This window comes from Pelodiscus sinensis, chromosome 22 (assembly GCF_052426305.1).
Source record: "Pelodiscus sinensis isolate ZL-2025 chromosome 22, ASM5242630v1, whole genome shotgun sequence".
Lineage (NCBI taxonomy): Eukaryota > Metazoa > Chordata > Testudines > Trionychidae > Pelodiscus > Pelodiscus sinensis.
The window spans coordinates 2,160,223-2,179,812 of NC_143073.1; the positions used below are offsets into that span (position 1 = coordinate 2,160,223).

A 19,590-nucleotide genomic window follows, 5' to 3' on the forward strand; every position below is an offset into this window, starting at 1 on the left:
GCGTCGGCGCCCCCATCCCGCCCTGCCGGGCCCTGCCCCTGTCCGCGTCGGCCCCCCCATCCCGCCCTGCCGGGACCTGCCCCTGTCCGCGTCGGCCCCCCCATCCCGCCCTGCCGGGACCTGCCCCTGTCCGCGTCGGCCCCCCCATCCCGCCCTGCCGGGCCCTGCCCCCGTCCACGGCCGCGTCGGCCCCCCCATCCCGCCCTGCCGGGCCCTGCCCCCGTCCGTGTCGGCGCCCCCATCCCGCCCTGCCGGGCCCTGCCCCTGTCCGTGTCGGCGCCCCCATCCCGCCCTGCCGGGACCTGCCCCTGTCCGCGTCGGCCCCCCCATCCCGCCCTGCCGGGACCTGCCCCTGTCCGCGTCGGCCCCCCCATCCCGCCCTGCCGGGCCCTGCCCCCGTCCGTGTCGGCGCCCCCATCCCGCCCTGCCGGGCCCTGCCCCTGTCCGCGTCGGCGCCCCCATCCCGCCCTGCCGGGCCCTGCCCCTGTCCGCGTCGGCCCCCCCATCCCGCCCTGCCGGGCCCTGCCCCTGTCCGCGTCGGCGCCCCCATCCCGCCCTGCCGGGCCCTGCCCCTGTCCGCGTCGGCCCCCCCAACCCGCCCTGCCGGGCCCTGCCCCTGTCCGTGTCGGCGCCCCCATCCCGCCCTGCCGGGCCCTGCCCCTGTCCGCGTCGGCGCCCCCATCCCGCCCTGCCGGGCCCTGCCCCTGTCCGCGTCGGCCCCCCCATCCCGCCCTGCCGGGCCCTGCCCCCGTCCACGGCCGCGTCGGCCCCCCCATCCCGCCCTGCCGGGCCCTGCCCCTGTCCGCGTCGGCGCCCCCATCCCGCCCTGCCGGGACCTGCCCCTGTCCGCGTCGGCCCCCCCATCCCGCCCTGCCGGGCCCTGCCCCTGTCCGCGTCGGCGCCCCCATCCCGCCCTGCCGGGCCCTGCCCCTGTCCGCGTCGGCCCCCCCATCCCGCCCTGCCGGGCCCTGCCCCCGTCCACGGCCGCGTCGGCCCCCCATCCCGCCCTGCCGGGCCCTGCCCCGTCCGCGTCGGCCCCCCCATCCCGCCCTGCCGGGCCCTGCCCCCGTCCGTGTCGGCGCCCCCATCCCGCCCTGCCGGGCCCTGCCCCTGTCCGTGTCGGCGCCCCCATCCCGCCCTGCCGGGACCTGCCCCTGTCCGCGTCGGCCCCCCCATCCCGCCCTGCCGGGACCTGCCCCTGTCCGCGTCGGCGCCCCCATCCCGCCCTGCCGGGACCTGCCCCTGTCCGCGTCGGCCCCCCCATCCCGCCCTGCCGGGACCTGCCCCTGTCCGCGTCGGCCCCCCATCCCGCCCTGCCGGGCCCTGCCCCTGTCCGTGTCGGCGCCCCCATCCCGCCCTGCCGGGCCCTGCCCCTGTCCGCGTCGGCCCCCCCAACCCGCCCTGCCGGGCCCTGCCCCTGTCCGTGTCGGCGCCCCCATCCCGCCCTGCCGGGCCCTGCCCCTGTCCGCGTCGGCGCCCCCATCCCGCCCTGCCGGGACCTGCCCCTGTCCGCGTCGGCCCCCCCATCCCGCCCTGCCGGGCCCTGCCCCTGTCCGCGTCGGCCCCCCATCCCGCCCTGCCGGGCCCTGCCCCTGTCCGCGTCGGCGCCCCCATCCCGCCCTGCCGGGCCCTGCCCCTGTCCGCGTCGGCCCCCCCATCCCGCCCTGCCGGGCCCTGCCCCCGTCCACGGCCGCGTCGGCCCCCCATCCCGCCCTGCCGGGCCCTGCCCCTGTCCGCGTCGGCCCCCCATCCCGCCCTGCCGGGCCCTGCCCCTGTCCGCGTCGGCGCCCCCATCCCGCCCTGCCGGGCCCTGCCCCTGTCCGCGTCGGCCCCCCCATCCCGCCCTGCCGGGCCCTGCCCCCGTCCACGGCCGCGTCGGCCCCCCATCCCGCCCTGCCGGGCCCTGCCCCTGTCCGCGTCGGCGCCCCCATCCCGCCCTGCCGGGCCCTGCCCCTGTCCGCGTCGGCCCCCCCATCCCGCCCTGCCGGGCCCTGCCCCTGTCCGCGTCGGCCCCCCATCCCGCCCTGCCGGGCCCTGCCCCTGTCCGCGTTGGCCCCCCCATCCCGCCCTGCCGGGCCCTGCCCCCGTCCACGGCCGCGTCGGCGCCCCCATCCCGCCCTGCCGGGCCCTGCCCCCGTCCACGGCCGCGTCGGCGCCCCCATCCCGCCCTGCCGGGCCCTGCCCCTGTCCGCGTCGGCGCCCCCATCCCGCCCTGCCGGGCCCTGCCCCCATCCACGGCTGTGCTAGGAGGCCATGTATGAGGCTGGCTGGGCACGAGGGATGTGGGCAGGTCTTGGCCCTGCCCTGCCCTGCCCCAGGAGAGCCAGGCAGCCCCCTCCCGGAGCCGGAGCCGGAGCCGGGAAGCCTGGCCCGCCCCAGGAATGCGAGGGAGGCAGCGGGGCCGCACAGGCACCTCCAGCCCTGCCAGGAACATACAGGACTGAACAGGACATTCCCTGGGCTCATCCATCAAAGTCAGCAGCCAGGCCAGCAGCAAAGCTCCACGCCCCCGCGCCGCCTGGACAGCTGGGGGCCCCGGGGCCGCGAAACCCGCCTGGGAGCAGCCTGCGACTCAGTGTCCCCATTCCACAGCATTTGGGCCCCACGGGCCCCCAGGACTCTGCCCCAGGCTCCCCAGATCGACCTGCTCCTGCAACCTGCCCCAGAGAATCCCACGAGATCGCTTGCCTCGGGCGTCCTGGCAGGAAACGGGATGGGAGCGGCCCGCCTGGAGCCACTCTGGGCTGGGCGGGGGCAGGTTAGAACGTGGGGGGGGGTCTCCCTGGCTCTGGGGAGAGTGGGCCCCGGGGGAGGGAGCCAGGTCCTGTCCTTGGCTTTCCTGCGGATTGACTAGCCCCTGTAAACGGGCCAATGCTGCCCTGGCCGGGGGCTGGGAAGACTTGCCCATTGGCGGGGGCGGGGGAGACAGAGCAACCCCCCGCCCCCCTGCAGGCTGCATCTCACAGGGAAAGTCGCCCACCCTGAGAGCCCCCCCTCCAGCACAGCTGCCCCCGGCCCCGCACGGTTAGCAGGGCCAGGCTGCCTGTGCGGCCAGAGCTGGGGATGAGCCAGGCCTCGTGGGGCAGCAGCGGGTGCCACGGGGGTTGGCGATGGCCCCTCCCAGGGCGGGTTTCTTACATGACCCCAGGGCCAGCTCCGTCCTGCTGCCTCCCGGCTGCGGGAAGCCCCGGAGGGCCAGGAATGGGAACCTTGCCGGGGGCGTGGGGTGGGGATCTGCAGGCAGACAGTGGGTGGGCGGGCGGTTCCGGAGGGCCCAGGCAGGTCACAGAGCCGGGGCAGCTCAGCCGGCGGGCAGAACGTGGCCTGCTCTTGGAGCAGGGGCTGCTGAGCCGCAGCCACGGACGGGACCCCGGCTAGAGCCAGGGCAGGCTCTCCTGGGGGCCTCAGGGCTGCAGGGCAAGCCCCCGGCAGAGGGGAGCCGCTGCTGGCCCCACGGCGGGAAGTCTGGGGCTGCGCTGGGGGAGGCCGGCTCCGTGCGATCGGGGGCAGGGTCCTCCCAGAGCCAGACACGTCCCGGCCGGGTCCTGGCCACGAACGGCCACTCCAGGGCTGGGGGCACCTCGCCTGGGATCGTGCTCCGGCGGGCTGGGACATGGCGTCCGCCTGGCACTGGGGCCCACCTGGGCGCTAGGCCTACTGCAGTGCCAGGCCCGGGAGGAGGGGCAGGGCCCCGCCAGGCTCAGCCCCTCCGCCTGCCCCAGGCTTCTGCATGTCTCTGGGGCTGAGCAGCAGGCCCCCTCGCCTCCCGCCCCAGCTTCCGAGGAGGGGCTCAGTCCCCACGGCCTGGCCTGATGGTGCTCCATGCGCCGTGGGCGCTTTGCCCCGAGGGACAGGGCTGACCCTGTGGCTTTCAGGCCCTCTGGGCTGCCCCGAACTGCCCTGGGGGTGACGCGCTACCCGCGTCCCCCATCTCCCCCCTTGAACAGCTGCAGCTCCAGCCCACGCGGCCAGATCCCCTGCGCCCCACTGGCCCCACGGAGCTCCCTGTGCCGCCTGGGGCCTGGCAGGAACCCAGCAACCATGGATCGGGCTTATCCCCGCCAGGCCGGGCCCTGTGCTGAGCTGTCCATCCCCAGGGGCTGGCACTGCCCTCTGCCCTTTGTCTGACCAGTGCTGGGCCCGAGGGGAGGGGAGGCAGTGCAAGGGGCTAGGTAGAAACCGGGCTCTGCCCGCTCCCCTGGGAGGAGGCTGCCAGGACCCAGCTCAGGAGCAGCCGAGCCAGAACAAGGCGTGTTCCCCTCCCCTGCAAAGCTGCGCCATGTGCAGCCAGGCTCCCAGGCGGGTTCCCCCCTCGGCTCTCGCAAGCCCCGGTCCACTCATCCAGTTCGGGACTTGCTCTGCCCAGGGCTGTCGCTGCCCCTCAAGCTTGCCCCGCCTGCCGAAGTCCAGCCCCGAGACCCACGGCATGCCGCCCTGCCCGGCCAGGCCCATTCTCCTCCCGCCGGGCCAATCCCTCTGCCCTGATCCGAACAGGGCAGCGGTGGCGTTCCCCCTCGGCTCTACATCCAGGCAAAATCCAACCCCCCCCCCATCCCGAGGGCTGGGGGACTCTTTACAAGCTGATAACCCCCCCACAGACACTTTGTACAGCATGCCCAGGGCCTTTGCGCTCTCATGAGTGGCCTGCCACCCCACCCTCCCCTGGGTGGCATCAGGCAGCTGGGCCCATATCGCAGGGAGGCTCTGCTAGCCGAGTACGGGCCCAGCGCTCCTGGAACAGGAGCAGAGCCGCAGTGCGGGGCAACTAGCCCAATTGGGGGGGCAGCCCCCACCTCCTGTGTGGCCAGAGAATTGTGGCATGAGGTGAAAAGCCAGGCCTGACACAGAGCGCTGCAGGGCGGGGGCCTGGGGCTGAACAGAGCCCTGTGTGGCTGGGGGTATCACTGCAGAGCCGTGTGGAGGGGGGTATCACTGCAGAGCCCTGTGTGGAGGGGGGGTGTGACGGCGCGTTGGGGGTCCCCCACCTCCTGCACCCCGAAATGGCACAAACAGACCGCACCAGCCGGTGGAATAGAGGAAGTTTATTGCCTCTCCAGGATACAGCACAGCACAGATGTAGTCTGGTCACAGAGCTGGGCTAGGATGCCTCAGGCCCCCTTGAGATGGGGGAGACTGGGCCCCTAAACTCCAGCTCCTCTCCCTAGGCTGTCTCCTCCATGCTCCCAGACACCCAGCCACCAACTAACTAACTTCCAGCCCTGCCCCCCAGCCAGGGCAGCCTTCCACCTTCCTTTGTTCCTCTCCATGGGGGGTGTCTGGCCATACTCGTTTGCATAGTGACTCATCCTGTTTTGCTGGGTCGTGGCCCCCACGACAGCCAGTGGGGGTTACCCCAGAGCCAGCAGCATAGAAACCAGCCAGGTACCCCCACTACGTCACAGGGGGTATCACTGCAGAGCCCTGTGTGGCTGGGGAAGGGTCACTGGCAGAGCCCTGTGTGGTTGGGGGGGGGGAAATCACTGCAGAGCCCTGTGTGGCTGGGGGGGTTCACTGCAGAGCCCTGTGTAGGGGGGGTCACTGCACAGCCCTGGGGGGGTCACTGCACACTCCCGTGTGGCTGGGGGGGGTCACTGCACAGCCCTGGGGGGGGACACTGCACACTCCCGTGTGGCTGGGGGGTCACTGCACAGCCCTGGGGGGGGGGTCACTGCACACTCCCGTGTGGCGGGGGGGGGGGTCACTGCACAGCCCTGGGGGGGGGGTCACTGCACACTCCTGCACTGACAGCTGTGTGGCTGGGGGGGGGGGGTCACTGCACAGCCCTGGGGGGGTCACTGCACACTCCTGTGTGGCGGGGGGGTCACTGCACAGCCCTGGGGGGGGTCACTGCACACTCCCGTGTGGCTGGGGGGGGGTCACTGCACAGCCCTGGGGGGGGTCACTGCACACTCCTGTGTGGCGGGGGGGGGGTCACTGCACAGCCCTGGGGGGGGTCACTGCACACTCCCGTGTGGCTGGGGGGGGTCACTGCACAGCCCTGGGGGGGGGGTCACTGCACACTCCCGTGTGGCTGGGGGGGGGGGGGGTCACTGCACACTCCCGTGTGGCTGGGGGGGTCACTGCACAGCCCTGGGGGGGTCACTGCACACTCCTGTGTGGCGGGGGGGGGGGTCACTGCACACTCCCGTGTGGCTGGGGGGGGGGGTCACTGCACAGCCCTGGGGGGGGTCACTGCACACTCCTGTGTGGCGGGGGGGTCACTGCACAGCCCTGGGGGGTCACTGCACACTCCCGTGTGGCGGGGGGGGTCACTGCACAGCCCTGGGGGGGGTCACTGCACACTCCCGTGTGGCGGGGGGGTCACTGCACAGCCCGGGGGGGGTCACTGCACACTCCCGTGTGGCGGGGGGGTCACTGCACAGCCCGGGGGGGGTCACTGCACACTCCCGTGTGGCGGGGGGGGGTTACTGCAGAGCCCGGGGGCGGGGCGGGGCGGGGCTGAGTGACGCAGCACGTTGCACGCGGCGGGGGGGGCGATTGAGCGTGTCCCCAGCCAGAGGCGAGTCCCCGAGGAAGCCCCGCCCCCTCCCTGCCTATTGGCCAGACCCTCTCCCGGGCCCCGCCTCCCAGCTTTGACGGACCGTTGGGGCGGGGCCTCCTCCCCCGCCCATCGCTCGAGGGGGCCTCTCCGCGCTGCTATTGGCCGCCGCAGGGGCGGCGGGGGCGGGTTCTTCCGGCGCGCGCGCCGCTTCCTCCCGCGCGCGGCCCGCCCTCCCGCCTGTCGCTCCCAGTGACTTCCGGTCTGTGCTGCTGGGTGGGGGGCGAGGAGGCGCCTGCTCCCCCCTCCCCCCAGCTACAGAGCCGCCCCCCCGCTCCCCTCAGAGGAGACAGCCCCGCCCCTCCCCCGCCCAGCCGGGGGTCGCCCCCCCCGCCGCCCCGCCCCCGATAGCGCCCCGCCCCCCGGCGCAGGAGGTCCCGGGGGGGCTGCCCCCCTGCGCTGCCCGAAGGCGCCAGGCCGGTGGCGGGGGGAGCGGCCGCCCCGCCATGGAGAAGGGGAAGGGGGGGGCGGCGGCCGCGCCGGGGAAGCTGCTGCTCTCCACCCTGCTGGACGCCAAGGACGAGCTGGAGGAGGTAGGCGGCCCTGCCTCAGTTTCCCCGAGGAGAGAGGCGGCCCGGGGCGTGCTGGGGACAAGTCGCCTGGCTCTTGTCTCTGGGGGGGGGGGTGTGGGGGTGGGTAGGGGTGTGTCTGAGGGGTGGGGGGGTGCAGGGGGTGGGGGTGGGTAGGGGTGTGTCTGAGGGGGTGGGGGGTGCAGGGGGTGGGGGGGGTAGGGGTGTGTCTGAGGGGGTGGGGGGTGCAGGGGGGGGGGGGGTAGGGGTGTGTCTGAGGGGTGGGGGGGTGCAGGGGGTGGGGGGGGTAGGGGTGTGTCTGAGGGGGTGGGGGGGTGCAGGGGGTGGGGGTGGGTAGGGGTGTGTCTGAGGGGTGGGGGGGTGCAGGGGGGGGGGGGGTAGGGGTGTGTCTGAGGGGGTGGGGGGTGCAGGGGGTGGGGGTGGGGGGGTGCAGGGGGTGGGGGTGGGTAGGGGTGTGTCTGAGGGGGTGGGGGGTGCAGGGGGTGGGGGGGGTAGGGGTGTGTCTGAGGGGGTGGGGGGTGCAGGGGGTGGGGGGGGGTAGGGGTGTGTCTGAGGGGGTGGGGGGGTGCAGGGGGTGGGGGGGGGTAGGGGTGTGTCTGAGGGGGTGGGGGGGTGCAGGGGGTGGGGGGGGGGTAGGGGTGTGTCTGAGGGGGTGGGGGGGTGCAGGGGGTGGGGGGGGGTAGGGGTGTGTCTGAGGGGGTGGGGGTTGTAGGTGTAGCACGCTGGCCTGCTAATGCTCCAGAGGGGCAAGTGGTTCCTCACTTGGGCTTCGTCTTCTCCGCCTTCGCTGAGGGCACCCTGGAGCTGCCAGGGCCCCAGAACGAGGCCACGAAGTCTGCTTGGTACATCAGCGTCGGCAGGGTTCCTCGCCGTTCCTTCCCGGTAACAGGAGAGCTTTGCCGTTCTGGAAAGTGTTTATGCTGACTGCCCAGCTGTTTTGGAGCCCCGGCAGGACCTGAAATGCGGGACCTTGAAGTTATGTCAGTCTGCTCATTGTCTTGCTTTTTCTCCCTGCTAGGGATAGGTGGTTAGAGACAGGTTGGGATATTTGGCATCTGTTCATGGGGCTGAGGCATTGTAGTCTAGTGGTTAAATCAGGGCCTAAAAGGCCGATCAAGTTCCTTACTCCTCTTCAGACTTTCTGCCTGACTTGAGACATATAATCTCTCTGTTCCTCAGTTTACTCATCAATAATGTAGATAATTATTATGATAACTGTCTCACAGGGGTGTTGAGAACCTCTGAAAGGAGCAATTGTAGGGTGAAGTACTATCACTTAGTTGTGACATGATTGGAGCAGCTAATGTGTCTTGAATGACAGGACTTGCAAGTCCTGCTTTTCTTGACCATCAGGGAGGAAGCAAATGTATTAGGGACTGTTGACACAGTGCTGGATAACATGGTGTTGGAAATCAAGTAGGGAAGAAAGACACAAAGGTATTTGGAATGACTTGGTCTCGGAGTCTTATATTAGGGATGTAAAATCCTGTTTAACTGGTTAATGGATTAAAGGGGGGCTGGGCATGGGGGTTGCTCCATTCTGGTCAGAGCAGCCCCTGCCTGCCGCATGCCAGGGCCCACCATGGACAGGGGCTGCTCTGGCCCAGCTGGAGCATCCCTGTCCCCTGTGGGGCTGGAGGTGCCTCCTGCCTGCGTTGAGTGGGGAGCTGCTCCAGCCCCCACCGGTTAACCAGAGCCAGTAAACATCACTTGTTAAGGGTGATGCTTACCGGTTAACCTTGCGCATCCCTATCTTAGATATAATACAAAATCAACTTTCTGGGCCTGGCCGCTCTCGTACCTTTGGCAGAACTCTCCGTTGTGCCTGTGTATTTTTGGTGCTAGTTCAGGTCTGAATAGAATATCCCGGTCCTCGGAGTACTGCCGCTGTGTGTGCATGGCCTGTGAGAGCTGAAACTTCAAGTTCTCCTAGAAACCAGGCCAAGGAGCCTCTCTGTGGCTTGTCTGGGATCTGTGCAGCACTATTATTTAGTGTTTCCCATGGATCTCAGGGCAGGAAAGCTCTCAGACTTTGCCCATCCAGCGAGGCAGGGATTGCTGCTTTACAGCTGGGGAAATTGAGCCGCCAACAGGTGACTTTTTCAAGGTCTTAAAGCTGGGTAAGTACCAGAACTAGGAAGCAAATCCAGAAGCCCTGACAAAACGGTCCCCTGAGTTCTTGATGGGAATTGCTCCTTCGTGCATTTATTTTAAAGCCTTAAAGCATTTAAAGGGACACCGACTTGGAATCCAGTCAGTCTGTAAGAAATGGGTTAAAGGTTTTGTTAGCGGCACCTGCTCCTGAGTCCCCCAGCCAATTTTAGTGCTTTTACTATGACATTTTCCAGCTTAAAAAGTCAAAACAACCCTGTTCTATGCAGTGGTGTGTAGGACTTTCCCGAACGGGGAAGCTCATTCTAGAGGGGAGACATGTCTCATGTATGCAGTGTTGCTAAATGCCCAACATCAGCACAGTGGCAAACTCCAGAGAAGTGTTTTTTCTCCCCTTTCAGGATAGTAATGGTACATGCTGATTATAACAATGGTAGGTTAAGCAAAGCTGATAGAGGAGTGTTTAAGTTGACAAAGTTCCTCTAAAACCTATTACGTGTGAGTTCTGATAAAGTGCAAACAGCTCATCACTGGGCAGCATGCTTTTAAAATTGCTGTAAGGTAGGGATAACATCTTTCTGTTAGACTAACCATTTAGCCACGCTTCAAGTTTGTGTACTGATAGGGAGCTGCACTTCCTGGGTCTTACCTCACACCACGTGTTAGAAGAGGGCTATCTGCAAAATGTCAGCTTCTGCCAAGAGAGAAGTACTTGGACCCTTTCTCTGCTATGGAGATGCTGAAACTGGGTGTGTGGCAGGTGTGCATGTGCTAGGGATGTCAACGGTAGTCCTTCACATGATTAACCGATAAGCCTGGCCTTTGCCTGCCCCCTCCTGCTGCCTCTGTGGGGCAGGCAAGAGCAGGTCCTTGTGGGGGGAACTGGCTCCTCTCAAGCACCAGCTCCCGTTGGGCTCCCCTCCCCCCACGTGTAAATGTGTAATTGCTGAAAAATTCAGCTGTTACACATTTACCAAAAACACATTTGATAACGTCCCTAGTGTGTGCATGTGCACTTTTTTCTATCGTTAAAGAAATTACTGTTCTGATGCTGATTCTGCAAACAGTTATTCCAATGTGTGTTAGGGATGTAAAATTTTGATTAATTGGCTGATCGAATAGTTGACACAATTTGTATCGTCTAGTTGATTAGTCAGTAAGGGCGGCTCCGCCTTTGAAGTGTAGCAACAGCCCCAGCGCGGAAGGTGAAAGTGCTTCGGGGTGCATGAGGCCAGCGGGGGACTCAAAACAGTCCCCCCGCTGTCTCTGTGCTCCCCACGACATTTCAAAGCGACATCAACTCATGGAGCCCAGGGTCAGCTGGGGACTCAGGGTACATCTAAACTACACCCCTCTGTTGGCAACGGGAGGTAAATTAGACATATCGAAAGTGCAAATAAAGCCATGATTTAAATTTGCCATGCTTCATTTGCATAATGGCAGCTGCCACTTTTTTTTTTCCAAAATGGGGCTTTTTGAAAAAACTGGCAGGAGTACAGGACCTCTCAAAACGGGGCATTTCTGTCGCAAATGCTCCGTCTAAACTGTCAATTTTTTTCGAAAGCCCTGTTTTGAAAAAAGCTCTGGCCACCATTATGCAAATGAAGCGTGGGATATTTAAATCCCAGCTTCATTTGCACTTTCGATAGGTCTAATTTACATCCCTCTGCCGACAGAGGGGTGTGGTTTACACACACCCTTAGAGTCCCCAGCTGACCCTGGGCTCCACTCAACCCTGCTGCTTTGAAGCACGGCCTTCTCTCTTCCCTCCCTCCCTGCCCCCGGCTGCCTCTTTCTGGTAGAGGCTGCAAGGGGAGAAGCAACTACTGTGTCGACTATCTGATAAGCATTTGTTTATCGGATAGTCACGTAGTCGTTCACGCCCCTAGTGTGTGTCACTCCCTGGGGACCCATCAGGGTGGAGACTAATGGTGTGAGGCTTGATGATCCCGAAGGTGTAACTGTTAAGTAGTGGTCCCCAACGTTTTGGGGCTGCCGGGCGCCTGGGGGCGGGGCCGCTCACGTGCTGCGCGTATGGGGGCGGGGCCGCTCACAGGCCACATGACTGGGGGCGGGGCCAAGCATGCGCCGCACGCCCAAGGTCAGCACCGGCATGTGCTGCAATCCCGGGCAGGGGCTGCCCAGGTTCCGCACGGCACCCCCGGAGCCAGGGCCGGCAAGGGCATGCACGGTGCCCCCGGGGGCGGGGCCAGGGCCGGCAAGGGCATGTGCGGGGGCCGGGGCCAGGGCACGCGCTGCGCACCTGGGGGCGGGGGTCAGGGTCGGCACCGGCACGCGCGGCGCACCCGGGGCCGGGGCCGGCCATGCACTCCCAGGGGCGGGGCCGGCTCAGATTGCTCCATGGGCGCATGTAAAGGGCCCAGCGGGCGCCATGGCACCTGCGGGCACCGGGTTGGGGACCACGGTGTTAGAGTTTCTATTGCCATTTTCTTTCCGATTGATCCCCTAGAGATAGCGGGTGTGCATGTGTGTGCACTTTTAGTGCAGCAGCCAGGAACCTACGCCAGTAAGGGGGCCGTGAGTGGCCCTGCATTTCATTGGGCTGCAAGATTGTCGGGTCTTCTGGCTTAAGAGGGTCTTGCTAACTGTGCATGCGTGCCTAGAACTTGCAGGGGGAGTGGATTGAACCGTAGCTGTGCTGTGGTTGGATCGGGAGGAGAGGGGGATGGCTCTCACAGTCAGTGTTGTGTGCAAACAGTACGCATCTCCCTTCATGTGCCTGTGCCCTGTGTGTGTGTCACTACTAGTGCCGGTAGGAATAAAACACCGACAGAAACCAGCAGCATCTGGCAACCCTGTGCGTGGGCAGCAGTGAACAAACTGTCACAGCTACACACTGAACCCCAGTGGGCCGCAGGTTGCCCACCATTTTCTCAGTGTCCGGACAGCAGACTTAGTCTTCAAAAATATTCCTGGCCTTTGAAGCCAGAAGGGACCCCTGTGGCCATACGGCCTGAGCTCCTGCCTAGCAGGGAGCACAGAATTCCGGTGAATCCCACCTGGGACGGAATGATTCTTCCTCCCACTGTACAGGTGGCCTCGCCAAGCCCAGCAGCTTGGGCCTTGCCTCCACTGACCCGGAGGGCAATCTCCTAGTCAAGACGTGCTTCACCGACTGCTGATTGCACCCCCTTCGACTCGGGTCCTCCTCCGGGTCGCGAGGAGTCCGGGAAGTGAGAACAACTCTCCTGCTGACCTCCCCCGGGGGGGGGGCACCGGGGACATACGAACTAAGGTCTGTTGATTCCAGCTATGCCTTAGTCCGACTGTGCTCCCAGTGTAGACCCGGCTGCGGAGTTAAACTGGAGCGTGCCGGCTGGGAAGTCGGTCAATCTTGATTTAAACGCGGAGTGTCCAGGAGCTTTGGGAAGCTGGCCAGATAGCTAACTACCCGGACCGCTTCACGAGTCCTACTTCCAGTTGGAATTTTTCCAGCGTCAGTTGGTGCTTATGGGCTCTTGTTCTGCCTTTGCCAATAATGGAAGTGGGCCTGCCTGAGACCTGGGCTTTCAGATTCTTTTTGCCTTCTGTCACCCAGTCCTAAAAAAGCCTTACTGCAAATCGGTGTTGCCGTCTGCCCTTGCAACTCAACACGCAGGGGCCAACATCCCCCCGAAGACAGACCGTGAATGGAGATGGTCCCCTTTCCCAGTGGCTCCCTCCTTAGTCTCGTTGGTCCTTCTGGGGGCCGCGGGGGGTCGCTAGCCCGGGCCGGGCGCGTGGTGGATTTGTATTTTAAAGCGGTGCTGATCCCAAAGCGACAGCGCCGGAATCACTCCTTCGGAGCCTGCTTGTCTCCTTGAGTGGCAGCTGGCAGCTCTCCCTGGCACGACCGAGTCATTACCCCATTAACTCTGCAGGAGCATGAGGCAAGCTCTTCTTGCCTCGCTTCTCCCAGGTGCAGTCGGTGGCTGTGCTCATAGGCGAGAGCCTGCAGCTGGGTGATGGCAGAGCCAGAACAGTCCAGCTGGTTCCTCAGATCCTGCCGTGAGCCTGTGTGGCTGGTGGGTGGAATGACGGGGCACGGTGCAAGGCACGCCTCTGCCCTGGGAGGCAATGCATCTGTGATGGCAGCTTGCACAGCCAAGTCATGGGCGAGAGACAATCACCTTTACCGCGGTGGAGCTGCCTCTCCACTGATGGAAGAGCTAAGGGCTAGCCCGGGGAACGCTGCAGGGTCTCTTACCCTTGGCCTCGCACAATGGGATCCGTGTCTGACTGCCTGGACGGCTCCGTGTGCGATAGCGGGAGCCCTCAGGTGGGCGTGAGGGTTTGGTGCTAGGCCGGGGAGGTGGCAGCGGTTCTGTCTGAGCGGTGTCCGCCGTTGCCTGCGGAGCTGCACTGCTGGGGCCATGGCACAGCTGTCCTCTTCCCTAATGCATGTTCTTCCTGTCCCACTGTGCAGAGCCCTCCCGCTTCTTGGCCTCCTGCTCAGCGTGCCCTACCCCCTTACCGAGAGCCGCGTGGGAGTGGCTAACACATGTCCTCCTTTTCCGTGTGAGGGCTCTCACTGTTCTCCAGCCTAGCTAGGACCTGGCTTCCTAAGTGCGCTCAGAACGGTGCGGCTCTGTGTGCCTAGGCAGGAGCAAAGTGTGTGTGACCATAGCATGGACTAAGCCTAATCCAGCACCAGCTCTTCCCCATGCTGCCTTGGAGGGGGCTGCTGTCTCCGTGGCACGTGCCTGGAGCCCTTGGGTAAAGTCATGGGGGGGCTCTGCGTGTGTACCGGGAGGAGAGGAGATGAGGGCTGGGAATGGTTTGCTGGTAAGTGTCACCCTTTACGGGTGCCGCTTGCCGGTTACAGTTAACCGGCGGGGGCTGAAGCAGCCCTTCCCCGCGCTCCCGTTTAACCGGTTCAAGGGTCAAGCTCAACGTTTGCCTGGTGAGCTCAGGCAATGGGATTTCACCTCCCTGGGGGGATAGGCAGTGCTGCTGGAGAGGCAGCGTGTTGCTCTCCGGATGCTCACATCCGAACTGCCCACAGACGTCAGTCAGCTGATCCCTTGGGAGGATTAACTTGCAAAAATCCAATTAAAATAACCCCTGTGGATTTCTCTGAGGTCGAGTGGAAGCTTTTGCTATTCACGCCTCCAATTTCCCGTCCTGCGCTGCTATAACTTAGCAACGGCGAGCAGGGCTTAGGCCATTCCAGTGCAGCGCGTCGCGCAGGAGGTTTGGCTCTGATCGGAGTTTGGGCTACCGCAGGGCCTGTGAGCTCTCTGCTGCCCTCACCACCACGCTAGCCCACTGCACACGGGCACTCAGGGTGCGTCTACACGGCTCACGAGGCCGGGCCTGTGGATTTGGGTTTCCAAGCCCCTGCCTGAGTTTTCTCCCCGCAGCATAGATCTGGGTTTCCGGTGCTGGGCCCGTGTCTCTCAGCGGTGCTAACACCCACACGGCCCCTTGACTCCGGGCTGCGCCTTGGCCTGCAGCCACTCTGCAGAATGGCAGGGCTCGGCCCTGAGGTGCAACAGGGCCCCGGCTGTGACCACCCCCCACTCCTGACGCATCACACTGACTTGTAGCCAGACGGAGGGCCCAGCGCCGGGCTCCTCACTTTGAAACGCCACGAGGAGCCTGGCACTGGGCTCCCCGGAGCGTTCAAGGGGGCAGCACCGCAGGGAGCAGCTGACCCAGGGTCCGTGTGGCGCTGCCCCTTTGAAGTACCCCCTCCTCTACCCCCTCCCCCCCAGCTGCCTCTATCTGATCCCTACGTCAGAGCGTCCCTGGGCCCCTGTGCAGGCTTGCCGCAGAGCTGCCCCGTGAGACACAGGGCTCTGTGCAAGTCTGGAAGGGGCAGCTTTGTTCACCCCAGAGTCTCTCCTAGGGCTCCTTTCCCTGTGGCCGAGCGTGGTGCACGTGGGCTGGGCAGCGTCCGGCTCGCACAAGCCAGTGTGGTGAGTTCACTGGGTGCTGCCTTTGCCGGACACGTGTCCCTTTCCCCAGCCCGGGCTCCGTTGTGCAAAGCGTTAATTGAGCCCTTAGGAAATGGTTTCACGTCCGAGCCCGCCTCCGCCTCCCTGGCCCGTCGGTCCCATTTGGCCCCTCTCCCCTGTTGCTGTAGACAAGAGCCCCAGAGGCAGGGAGGTGGGCTCTGCCCCAGTGCTGAAAATCCACATGGAGTAAAGTGAAGCCCCCCCCCCTTCCCCCCCCCCGAGGGATGCCGCGTTTTGTGATCCCCGAACCGCAGCAGGCCTTTGCCACCCGACCGCTTGCACCGATCCCAGTGCGAATGCTGCGGAAGGGCCTGCCTTGGTGAGCTGGAGAGGGCAAGGGTGCCCCGTTAGCGTGTTGGTGCCAGACGTGACGCACTTACCAGCCCCGGTGGCTGGTGCTCCTGCCCTTTACCATGACAGGCACGAACAAGCATTTTACTTGCCTGGGGTGAGTGGCATGTTCCTTTCGGGGCGTGCAGGTGGGCACATGGGGCTCGGCAGGCTGGCATGGCCTCAGAGCTGTAGGTGAAGCACTGGGTTTGGACTTGGAAGAGCTGAGTTCCATTCATGTCTCTGCCACAAACTCCCGAGGTGACCTTGGTCAGGTCACTTCACATATTTGTTCCTCGATTCCCCAAGTGCAAATTGGTGACAGTGGGGCTCTCTTCTCCTCTGCTCGCCCCATCCCGTCTGTTTGGATTGTAAATACTGTTCATGGGGGACTGTCTTTCGCTGTCTGGAGTTCCTGTGGGACTCCTTACCAGTGGAGGCTGTGAAGGCTAGGACTGTAACAGAGTTTAAAGAGAAGCTAGATAATTTCATGGAGGTCAGGTCCATAAAAGGCTATTAGCCAGGGGATAAAATGGTGTCCCTGGCCTCTGTCTGTCAGAGGCTGGAGAGGGATGGCAGGAGACAAATCGCTTGATCGTTGTCTTCGGTCCACCCTCTCTGGGGCACCTGGTGCTGGCCACTGTCGGCAGACAGGATACTGGGCTAGATGGACCTTTGGTCTGACCCAGTCCGGCCGTTCTTGTGTCTCCACGGGGCTCAGTGCAGGGCCACCCTGATCTTGGTTGATGCTTCTAGGTGCTACTAAGAATGTACAGGTACAGTAGCAGCGCTTGGAGCTGTGTCCTTCCCTCTGGGAACAGAGACCCCAAGAGTCCCCAAATGTATGTGCTCTTAGAGGTCCCATTCCAGGGTCAGGGCCTGGGCCCCGTTGTGGTACCTGCTGCCCAGCACACAAGAAGACGGTTGCCAAGAGGATCCAAGCCGCGGGCAGCGCCCTTGATGTGCACGCGTCTGGTACGCTGTAGCAGTTGGGCTCTGCCCAGAGTTACCGTCACGATTTTGCAGTTACCGTGGGCTTCGTGTCCTCCTCTGTCACTCCATGAGCAGGGACGGTCCCGTAGAACACCTGCAGTCTGCTTGCACCAGCAGCTACGTGCAAAGGGAAGTAGTGAATCGGAGCCCCGTGCGCCCCGGTGCCTTGCCTGGGTGCCGAACTCACACAGGCAGTGGGGCTGCAAAGACGGGTCGGCACGTGGCCCGCAAGACAAGGCGTGCCGCCCTGCTGTGGCTGACGGGCACTAGCATGTGCCCCGAGTAGCCTCTGCCACTGGGGCATAACCTCTCTGTCTGTGACACTCGCTCTGCTCTCAGAATGGGGACCCGTGTCTCTGGGTCACATTGGTCTGTGGGCCCGTGATGCTAGTGTTAGCATTTGCTGGCCCTGCAGCGGGGATGTGAAATATCGGTTAATTCAATAGTCGAGTAGCCTCGTGAACTCTTATCGGTTACTCAGCTATTTGATAGTCCCCAGGGGTGGGGCTGGCAGCCAGCGCGCTCTGGCCTCACTCCCGAGGAGCCCCTGCCGCTCCACGCTGCTGCTGCTGTATCAGAGGCAGCAGCACGGGGTGCCAGGTGGGAGCTGGTCCATGAGGGGAGCCCGTTTAAAAACCAGCTCCCCTCGCAGACCGGCTGCCTGTCACCCCCGCTGCTGCTTCTGAGAGAGAGGCAGCTGTGAGGGTGGCAGCAGCCCCCATCTAGGGGCACGTCTGAGCCCCCAGACCCAGCATGAGCCGGGCCTGCCTGGCTCCTAATACGCTTTCAATGCAGAGCCACAACACGGATCGGTCCCGGACCCAGCGGGAGCCGGGCTGCTGGCCTGCCTGCTAAGAAATGCCCTGGGCAGGATGCACGTAGTCTAGAGCATTATCTGCGCCGCTTTTGCGTCTGGGTTAACGGACTGCGCTGGCCCAGCCCCGCTCGGCAGCGGGGTGCTTAGAGCGCAGGCGAGGAATACGTGACGCATTGTGAGGCGGATCCTGGCGCAGGGAGAGGATGGTTGTCGTGCTGGTTTGACTGTCTGGGTTTGCATGGCCTGTCGCGTGCGGTGTCTGAGCAGGGTGGCAATAATTCCCCATCGCCTCTCATCACCCTTTCCACGGGAGGGCCCAGGGTTTCCGTTTGGAAAGTCAAGCCCCTAAAGACTTCTTGAATTAGGCTCCTGGGACTCTTGGTCTCTGTGTTGGTGCTTGCACAAGGCACCGTGGGTGGCCTAGAACGCGGGGTCTCCGGGATGCAGCTGGCAGGACCAGGTATATTGATGTGTTTTGTCTGTTTCAGAGACTAGAGCGGTGCATGGGCATCGTGACGGCGCTGACCAACGGGGTGTCCGAGAGGGAAGCTAATGACGCCCTAAATGCTCACGTAAGTGCCGGACGTAGCTTTCCGTTGGCCCATGCGGAGTGGATGGGGGCTTGTGAGCTGACGGGCGGTGGGAGGCGCTCCTTCCAGCGTGGCGCTGACTCCTTCACACAGCACGGCCCGTAGTAACGAACTGTCTGGAGGGCTGTGGTCCCCAACCATTTGAAGCTGCCGGGCGCCAGGGGGCGTGGCCGTTCGCCTGCCGGGCGCCAGAGGGCGGGGCCACACATGCGCCACACCCCCATGAGCCACCCAGCAACCCTATGCTCCGCCCATTTGCAGCAAGCTCGGAGCCAGCGTCCTGCAGAGCCACACGCCCAGGGTCAGCACCCCCCATAGCTGCACGCCCAAAGCCGGCATCCCCCCGATAGCTGCGTGCTCGGGGGCGGGGATGCCAATCTTCCGCACTCCCGGGGCCGGCGCTCCCCATGCGCCCGGGGCCGGCTCCGGCACGCGCCCGGGTTGGGTCCACCCCCGAGCACTTGGCGGGCGCCCACAAATGCCCCTGCGGGCACCGTGTTGGGGACCACTGCTGTAGAGCATCTGTTCGCTAGCAGTCCGTTATTGCTCAAACGTTATCCACGCATTCCTTCTGCAGCGACTGCCTTGGCAAGTTACAAGCTTTACTTTCTACACACACCTGTCCTGCAAGGCATGCTGGGTGTAGTGAGTTTGTCAGCTCTCGGGAGAGTTGTCTGCAAAGAACAGGGAACCCTTGGCCAAGAGGCTTCTGTGTCGAAGTTAATCTTGATGAGAGGAAATATCTCCTCTCTGCAACAGAGGGCACCTCTGAGAGACAGCTGCTGTGGGGCTATTGGCAAGCAAGTGTGACCCTTCTAGGAGCACTGGAGGGAGTGCTGTGCCATCTCCCCCAGTCTGAACACTGACAAGGCGTTTTCCATGGCTATTTAAGAGACACTCACACCCTGTATCTAGTAAATCCTCTGGCGACGGAGCCATGCCGTGTTTCTGTGCTGAAAGCCGGCATCTGCCCGCACTGTAACGTTCTCAGAGTGGAGCTGTTGAGACTGACTTTCCACGGCAGGGGTGCGTGACTATACATGTGCTTGGGGGGGGGGGGGTAACTTGCATGTGATTGCAGTTGCCATGCACCTTTTTGCATGCTCTCTCTGCCTGAGCTCCTAACAACCGAGCCCCAGTGTACACTTCTCCCCCTGCATTTGCTTCTAGTCTGAAAAGTCCCCAAGTCCTGGCCTGCACCCTGATGTTGCTGTGTAGCAAAAATGTAGTATTGGTATAAGAGCAGAAGTCTGATGTATAATCACTTCCTTGAGAGAGCCCTGTGCTTCTATATCACCCTCTTCCTCAGCATTAGACAATGGCTGCATTGCTAACTAGGCCGTGTCCTGGTCACTCTGCAATGCTTTGCCTGGAACGCTTGGTGTGAGAGAAAATCACCAGGAAGCTCAAAAAGACTGGAGAGATGAGAGAACGTCCTTGGTGCCCGTATTCTCCACCAAAAATGTTATGCTTCTAAGAAGCACACGGGATCTTTTTCAGGGCAAAGGGCAACGCCCTGCGTGTGTTGACAGTACAACATGAAGAGCAGCACATGGCACACGCACACACATGCACACGTGTCCTGCAGATGGTGTGTAGGTACCAGTTGTCGTGGCTCAGGTCAGTCTTACTGGCCAGGTAGGATTGACTGAGTGAGGAGTCGGGGTCCTTTGATCGCAATTTGAGGCTCCTCTGAGGC

At 64.0% G+C, this 19,590-nt stretch overlaps 1 protein-coding gene across 3 annotated transcripts in view; it reads left to right on the forward strand.

The window, feature by feature from the left end:
* Window positions 1–6,753: 6,753 nt before the first annotated feature.
* Window positions 6,754–19,590, forward strand: part of INTS3 (integrator complex subunit 3) — a 53,616-nt gene continuing 40,779 nt past the window's right edge. Inside the window, exons 1-2 of one of the 3 annotated variants that reach the window (XM_089772686.1) lie at window positions 6,754–7,092; window positions 17,790–17,873. In XM_089772686.1, coding sequence (XP_089628812.1) covers window positions 7,006–7,092; window positions 17,790–17,873 — 171 coding nt within the window. In that variant the 5' untranslated portion in view covers window positions 6,754–7,005. The remainder of the gene's footprint in view (window positions 7,093–17,789; window positions 17,874–19,590) is intronic. The other 2 variants (XM_089772685.1, XM_075907783.2) reach the window with 2 other exon arrangements.